General features: G+C 48.2%; 1 protein-coding gene across 4 annotated transcripts in view; it reads left to right on the top strand.

Moving 5' to 3' along the window:
* AVL9 (AVL9 cell migration associated) overlaps window positions 1-8486 on the top strand; it is a 27252-nt gene that overhangs the window by 13859 nt on the left and 4907 nt on the right. For 3 of the 4 annotated variants that reach the window (XM_015559716.1, XM_006757217.2, XM_015559715.1), the window contains 3 exons: window positions 3900-4034; window positions 5279-5498; window positions 7277-7394. In XM_015559716.1, coding sequence (XP_015415202.1) covers window positions 3900-4034; window positions 5279-5498; window positions 7277-7394 — 473 coding nt within the window. Of the gene's footprint in view, window positions 1-3899; window positions 4035-5278; window positions 5499-7276; window positions 7421-8486 lie in introns of all 4 variants that reach the window. The other variant, XR_001512771.1, reaches the window with a different exon arrangement.

The raw sequence follows: 8486 nt of genomic DNA, 5'->3' as shown, positions 1-8486 counted from the left end.
CAGCAGCCCATGTGCCTTTTGTGGTGAGGGTGGCCAGGGTGTTGGAATGTCAAAAGGCAGGTGAGGGCAGTTCCCCTGGAGTAGATATTTCTGGTCCTTGGTGTCTCCCCCATGACTCCAAGGGTAAGTCACCTCCTCTGTCTATATATATAAAAGCCTAAGTGACCAAACGACCGTTAGACTGTTAGCTATGATGCGCACTGACCACCAGGAGGCAGATGCCCAACACACAGGCATGGAAACATGGAAGAGACTGATGAATCTCAGAGGGAAGGGGGAAAGGGGGGAAGAGATTAACCAAAGATCTTATATGCATACTAGAGGCCTGGTGCATGAAATTCATGCACAGGTAGGGTCCCTAGGCCAGGCCAGCTATCAGGGCCAATTGGGGCCTTCCGAGTACCGGCCAGAGCAACCCTTCCCCGGCTGCTGGCCAGGGCCTTCCTTCATTCTGCGCCACCCCCTGGTGGTCCGCACGCATCATAGCAAGCGATTGAACTCCTGGTCTCACGGTTGAACTCCTGAGAGGGCACTTTGCATATTAGGCTTTTATATACATAGACTAGAGGCCCAGTGCACTGATTCGTGCACTGCTGGGGTCCCGTGGCCTGACCTATGGGGATCGGGCCCAAAACCAGCAGTCCAACATCCCCCGGGAGGTCCTGGATTGCCAGGCAGAGGGACCCCATCAGTGCACGAATCCGTGCACTGGGCCTCTAATATAATAATAGTAATAATAATAAGACTTTCTATGCTCTTCCACATCAATTTTAGGATCAACTTAAGTTCCCCCTCATCCAGGTTGGCATTTGGATAGGGATTACCTTTCAACGCTAGATGAATCTCGGGGAGAATGGGCAGCCCTGCAATAAAGAGGCTCTTGGTTGGTGAACGTGCTTATCATCCCTGACCAGAGGCCAGATGAGGAGTGGCGGTTGGCCCTGATCAGTTGTAGCCCTTTCCAGGCGCAGGAGGGAGGGAAGGCGCACTGCGTTTCTGCTGCTCTTAGCAGATCAGCTCCCAGTGGTTCTACCAGGTCTGCCAAGCTCAGCGGTGTGTGTGGTGGGGGGCGGGGATGGGGGGTTGACTTGTTTTTTAATTATGGTGAAAAACATGACATTTACCTCTACCATTTTTAGTGTGTGGTTCGGTAGTGTTAAGTTATAGTCACACTGTTATGCTATAGATCTCCAGAGCTTTGTCATCTTGCAAAACTGAAAGTCTATACCCACTAAGCACCAACTTCCCGTTCTCTCCTCACCCCAGCCCCTGGCAACCCCCCTCCTTTCTGTTTATGAATTTGACTACTTTAATACCTTATGAGTGGAATCATAGCGAATTTACCTTTTTGTGACTGCACCCTTTTAAGGCTGAGTCATACTGCAGTGTAAGTACACATCACATTTTGTTTGTCCACCGTCCTTCGGTGCACATTTGGGTTGCTTTCATTCTTTGGCTTTGTGAATAATGCTGCTGTGAACATGGGTATGCAACCAACTTTTCATTTTCCTCTTACCATTAGATATGGCAGCTCCAAGTGGAAGCTAAAGTACCCTAGGGAAATGGAAGACCGGGGTGGGTTTGGGTATAGAGGCGGCTTTATGTGAAAGGACCCAAGTTCTTGCTGCCTCTGTGTGTTAAGGCTATTTAGAGGTTTAGGCTCATTTGATCATCTTTTTTTTTTTTTAAAGTAATGATAGCAAAATGTGAAAGCTATTTTCAACTAGTGTTTTAAGTAATCTTATAAATATGTAATACTTTTACATGGTTCAATATTCAGATGGTTCCACCGCATCTGTAATAAGTCTCCCTGTCATTCCATCATCCCCTGCTACTCACCTGCCCGCTCCACTGGCAGCCATATCATCAGTGCCTTCCGTTTCCTTCCAAGGGTGTGTCATGCGTAAACAAATGCAGAGATCTTTTTCCTTCCCTTTTTACACAAATAGGAGCAGACTGTCTCTATTTTTATGCCCCTTATTTATTTATTTTTTTTACAAACTATTCATTGGAGGTGAACTTCGTCGCTCCTAATCGTTGCAGGGTGTGTTTCATGGCACAGATGAATGTTTATTCAGTTCCCTGTTCATGAATAGTGAGAGCTCCAGTCTTTTGTTGTAATAAACAATGACGCAATAACGAACTTTCTTACAAATCTCACACATGAGCAGGTGTATCTGTAGAGTAAATTACAAGAAGTGTAATGCTGGGTCAAAGAGTATGAATATGTATTTTTTGGTGGTGGGGGTTTTTTTTGTTCTTTTTTTTCTTAATTACTTTGAATATGTATTTTTAAGGGATGTATTTTTCCCCATTCTTAAAAAGCTTTGAAGTGTGGATTTTTTAAAAACATACTTTTGAGTTTTCATGATTTTAGAGACTCAGCCAAGATTCCATTGTTGAGATAGACTTTTCTGTTCTTACAGCATAAATTATGAATGTAATACTATGAGCAATTAGATTCTCTTGTTACTGTTTTGCAGTATAAATCTCTTGTAAGAATTGGCCGTTCTGAGGGTGCCTTTAGCAAGGATTCTCAGTGCTAGTTGGGGGAGTGAGTGAGTATTCTGTTTGAAAGTCCATTCACTACTATAATATTTATGTTTAGCAACAGGGAGCTGGGGGCGAGGGGAGTCTTGTTTTCAAATACCTATCACACAAAGTGGAGCGTGAACCCCAAGCCCTGGCCAGCTCTCTGGACTGTTCCTGCAGGAGGAGCAGGGGTCCTTTCAGCCTTCAGTCACGAGAGGGCATGGGGACAAGCCCCGTGCTGAGTATCTCTAATGCATAGACGTGGATTTCCTTTTGCTGCTCTTAGTTAGCATTTTATCAGGCAGAGGAAGAGATTGTCAAGACCAAGAATGAAACCAGGTTACTAGACCCATATTCCGACTTTTGGAAGTCTCCTCCAACAACCACCTGTGAGGCCCAAGGCGCACCCTCGCTGCGGTGCAGAACATGCAGCAGCAAAAGGCACAGAGAGCGCCTGCCCGCATCTTGTGACGTAAACAACACAGCATCCAGGGAACAGGTCTGTGTTTTTAGAAAAGTGATGAGAAGTTTAAAAATAATTAAATAAAACTGTCACAGAACTTGAGATTGAAAACAAGTCCAGGGTTTCCGCAAGCCCGCCTCCCTGGCTTCATCCACAAATGTGCCACCTGTTGACAACCCAGCTCCATGTCGAATATTTCGGCAGAAATCCCATGTCCTCCGGAGCATCAGTCCAGTGTTAACACCCTCACTGCCAGGAGATAGCTGCTTTTTGCACACTTACCTGCCTGCTGTGGTTTGGCAATTCAACTGTAACTTTCAGGGCAGTGAAATTCTCAAATACAATTCCAATGGAAATTCATTAAATACTCAAGTACTGCCAGGTGTCATTTTGGCTTTCAGCATGTAGGAGCAAATATCTTGAAATATTTTTGCATAATTTTTCACAAGAGGGAAGACACTAAAACAGGATGATGAGTGCTGTGTACTGCTCACGCTCATGCATCAGAGACTGGCGCAGAGGCAGGGGTGAAATGGTACTAGACGAGCTAACAAGCTTTCTCCCGAACAACGGACCTGTGAATGAGCTTCATATTTCAGTTCCTAAGTGAAAAAGTCCGGCTTGTTAGTTACTGTGGAGGCTTTTAAGTTGAACCGAGAACAAAGTGATTGAAGGGAGACAGCCTCCCTGTCGGATGGCCTTGCCGAGGTCGACCGTCCGTGCAGTCAGAGCCCGAGGGTGCTGGGAACATGGCTGCAGGGAGCCCAGGATGGGCTGCGTTCGGGGTAGCGAGGCGGTGGGAGAACACCGGCAGCGTCTTTTCCTCCCCTCGGCTCCCTGGGCTTGCAGGGGAGGCGATGCTTCCGGGGCTCTGCTGACACTGTGTTCCTCTTGTGATCCTCAGGGTTACCTGTGTCTGCCTTACATGGCCTTGCAGCAGCACCACCTTCTCTCGGATGTCACCGTGCGGGGGTTTGTGGCTGGAGCTACTAACATCCTTTTCCGACAACAGAAGCACCTCAGTGACGCCATCGTGGAAGTAGGTGTCTGTCTGAGTGTCCTGGGCGCTGCTGGGCCCTGGGGTCCTTTCTGATTTGGAATGAGGAGGGCAGAGTCCTAACTAATAGCGGTGCTGGCTGCTCCCTGCGCCGGGCATTCTGAGCGCCTCAGGCATACTAACTGATCTAACTCGCATGACCACCCACGTGGTACATCCTGTTACTGTTATACCTGTGGGAGCAAAGGACCAGAGAGATCAAACAGCAAGCATAGTGGGGGAGCCAGCACCCCAAACCCCGGCAGCCTGGTCCTACTAGTCTTACAATTAAAATGTGCTTATTGTTTAAATGATGTAAATACTTCTAGCCTGTGTAATATGCTTCTGAGGTCAAGAGCAAGGAGCTAGAGATAACTGTCGGACATCTTATCAGTATGGAAGAAGTTAAATCATTGGTTCAACTTTACAGTTGAAATAATTTAAATGGGGGAGGGGGGGAAGATTAAGCCATCTTAAGGTTTTTAGAAAGTACCAAAACATGCTTCCTGGCAAGATGCTTATAACATATAAACGAAGAACTGGAGTGCAAAGCTTTAGGTGTTATGAGTTTGAGGAAGAAAAACATACACAGACCTTCAAGGATACAGGTGGGAGCACCACGGAGCTGTGGAGGCAGCGTTGGTAACAGTCAGTTCCTGAAGTTGGTTGATAAAAATATTCCAGAGTATCTGTGCATTCAAAGAAAAAAATTAGAAATTCCCCTTAATTGCACTCATTTCTGATTGTGCAATAAAAGTGACTCACATTTCCCCAAATAGTACAATCAACATGAATTCCTGTTATAATTCAAAATTAAATACTTATGCATGTGTTTTCTGAAAATAGAAAACGAGCACTTTTTAAGTATAGAAAGAAAAATGCTTGTGTGAAAGCCTGTCTCTGTCTTAGATTCACCTTTTGAGAATGCTGTTGCTCGTATTTTTTATTGCCGGCTCCAACTTCCCAGTGGTTGCTTTTTTTTTTCTTTTTAACATATTTTGTATTGATTTCAGAGAGGAAGGGAGAGAGAGAAACATCAATGATGAGAGAGAATCACTCATCAGCTGCTCCTGCACGCTCCACACTGGGGATCGAGCCTCCAACCCCGGCCTGTGCCCAGACCAGGAATCCCACCGGGACCTCCTGGTGCATAGGTGATGCTCAACCACTGAGCCACCCCAGCCGGGCCAGTGGTGGCTTGGTGACCGCGTGGGAGCCGCGCTGACGTGTGCCTGGGTGCCCTGCAGGTGGAGGAGGCGCTGATCCAGGTCCAGGACCCGGAACTGAGGAGGCTGCTCAGCCCCACCACGGCCGACCTCAGGTTCGCCGACTACCTGGTGAAGCACGTGACCGAGAACCGCGACGACGTCTTCCTGGACGGCACGGGCTGGGAGGGCGGCGACGAGTGGATCCGAGCGCAGTTCGCCGTCTACATCCACGCGCTGCTGGCCGCCACGCTGCAGCTAGGTGAGGGCGCCGCTGCTTCCCCGTTGTCACTTCTTAACGTCTCAATTATGTGCGAAATACAATGTCATTGCAGCAAAGGGGCAGGGAAACACCGACTCACTCCGGTGTAAAACCGACCTCATTCCCCACAGGGAAGAGAAAAAAACATAAAAAGACCGAGCGGAGCCCGGGCAGTGAGCTCTCTGCCATGGGCACCGGGTAGATGGTCCATAGATTTCATTGTCATTGTTGTTCAAAGTGTTGAGCTTTTGTGTGTGTGTGTGTGTCCCACCCCCTCACCCCCCATTATCTCTACCACTGCTTTTGTTTTTCATTGTGAAATACACATCATGTAAAATGTACTAGCTTAACCATGCCTGAGTGTATTCTACGGTGGCACTGAGGACATTCACGTCACGTCAGCGAGTTTTTTACCGAATCAGCCACCCACCAGCACTACCACCGCCGCCTAAGTTCACTCCTCACAGAGTGTGTGGAGTTTACACCCAGGCTCCCGCGTGTCCTTCACTGGGAAGGAAGCTTCGGGGCAAGTTCTTATTTGTTAGCGGGATGTTTTTAAACGTCCGCCTCTTGTACAAACGCAGCAGCTGAGACGCCCAAATCCAGGCCTGTAACCCAGGATCATGCAGGAATCCAGTCAGAAAACCCCAGTCCCCACCAGCCATTTACCTTTGAAAACATTTGCCCAGGGAGCTGCAAGAACTGACTGATAGGAGCCAGCTTCCTTTTTTAGGGGGAGGGGGGCGCATTTCATATGTGCAGGGGTCTGTGTTGAGCTCTTTACACCTACCAACCCACGTCATCCTCACAGCAGTCCCGGGGGCACACGCCTTGTCATCCTCACTTTACAGAAAGGTGATTTCAGCAGCTCGCTCACCCCTGGCCAGAGGCTGAGCGGGTATTTAAAGCTTCGTCGCCCGGCTCAGCTCCGTGTTGCTAAAGGACATTCAGCCCAATGCCCTGTTTGGGGAATATGTTCTTAAAAGAACTTCCCCCGCCGCACATGGAACTGTGTGTACCTTTCTCTTCCTTCCCCAGCAACAAACATCACCTTTCACCTTCAAAGCAAGCAACTTGCGATTAAATATGAAGCAATGGCCATTGGAGTCTGTTCTCCAACCCTTTTCTATCCTTCCAAGTAGAAGAAATGCCTGCATTGAAACTCTCCCACGACACTGAGAAAGCCTAAAAGTTTTAAACATTAAATACGGAAATTCCCTTGTTGTGTTAAGTATCTTGACAGCAAAATGCATGGAAACTCTGGAGTGAGTTTCACCAAATAGCGAGACAGAGTCCAAAGGAGAGGAAATAGTGGCTAAAGAACCAATTCGTGCACTCGTTGTCATTTTTTTCTTAGGAACAGTGACTTTGTGCCCAGATAAAAGATGCCCTGCTTGCCTCCTCCCTATGTAAACATCAGAACTTTGGCTCAGTGTCCAGCCTGCAGTTTGTTTAATAAATAACACTGTGCCTCCTGACCTTGGGAAGGAGACCGGGACCGAACTTGGCGTTGTAAGGAGCCTTGGACGGTCTCTGGGCCCGCCCCCTTCTTTTCCAGTTAGGGAAATGGCGTTCTCTATGGCTAAGTGACTTGCCAAAGACCACACGGCCTCTAACGGGACGTTTGGTGCTAGACCTGATTTCCTGAGATCTGGTAGACTCCCCCAGAGCGCAGCGGGCAGAGGGGGTGAAACTGGTCCTTTACCCTTTTTGGTGGTTCATCTTCACACCCCTGACCGGCTACAGTGCAGCTCAGCTTTCACACATTCACTTGACAGATAATGAAAAGGTGCTCGCGGACTACGGGACGGCCTTCGTGATGGCGTGGAAGAACACTCACAACTACAGGGTCTGGAACAGCAACCGGCACCCAGCACTCGCGGAAATAAATCCGAAGTAAGCACATCCTCCAAGACCCATAGGTAGAGCACAAAACGATTCATTTAGTGCCCAGTACAAAGGAACCCTATCCTACGCTGGCCAGTTTTGCTCATTGGTTGCGGCGTTGGCCCAAGCACAGAAGGGTTCAATTTCTGGTCATGGGCATGTATCTTGGTTGCAGGCTCCATTCCTGGCCCCAGTCTGGGCGCATGCAGGAGACAACCAATCGATGTGTCTCTCTCTCACATTGATGTTTCTCTCTGTCTCTTCCTCTCCTCCCTCCCTTTCCACACATTCCCCGACCGGGGATGGGGGAGGAGGGGATCCTGCAAACCAGGTACAAACCCTTGACTAGGAATTGAACCCTGGACCCTTTGGTCCAAGGGCCGATGCTCCAACCACTGAGCCAAACCAGCCAGGGCTACTACCACCATGTTATTTGGGAGTGAGGGTTAACTTAGCCAGACTGGGGGAATGATGACGTCCGCGGTGCTAAAAGGACATTCCCTCTCACACAGAAAATCCAGATGTTTATGTCACAGGAACTTGAGCAACTGCACGAATGAGGTGGTGGGGCAGGGTTGTGGGTAGCATGTCTGTTAAACTTTATATCCTTTATCAATAGAAGTGACCAGGTTCAGCACCGATTTGGGTCAATGTAGTCATCATGCTGAGCTAGAGCAGAAATCTATATTGCCTTTTGAATGTGATGAAAACAGAGAATTAAAAGGCAAAACCATGTTAATAGCATTAAATGGAAGGGCTAAGAGTCCAGTCTTCTCCCTCACTGACCACCAGGTCTGTATTCTAAAGAGTGAGGAAGAGAAACAGATGTGAGCTTGTCTGCCAGGGCATTGCTGTGGCAGTGCTGGTGGGGTGGGGTCTCCCGACGTCCTCAGCCAGCCTGCGGCCGGCCCTTCCCCTGGGGCACCCTTAACCTGATGAGTCTTTCGCCAGTCGCACATCTGCTCTAGTGGCCCTCACCCTGCACCAGCATGGCAGGTCTTATCACAGGTCCACAGAGGCTTGGCTGGAATAGGTTTTTAAAGATTGTAAAACAGTCCTTTTTAAAATGTGTAAATAAATCGAGTTTATTTAGATTGAAGA

The sequence above is a fragment of the Myotis davidii genome, unplaced genomic scaffold, assembly GCF_000327345.1.
Source record: "Myotis davidii unplaced genomic scaffold, ASM32734v1 scaffold573, whole genome shotgun sequence".
In the NCBI taxonomy this organism is placed as follows: Eukaryota; Metazoa; Chordata; class Mammalia; order Chiroptera; family Vespertilionidae; genus Myotis; species Myotis davidii.
Note: the sequence above shows the minus strand (reverse complement) of the source record. Positions and strands in the feature narration are given on the sequence as shown.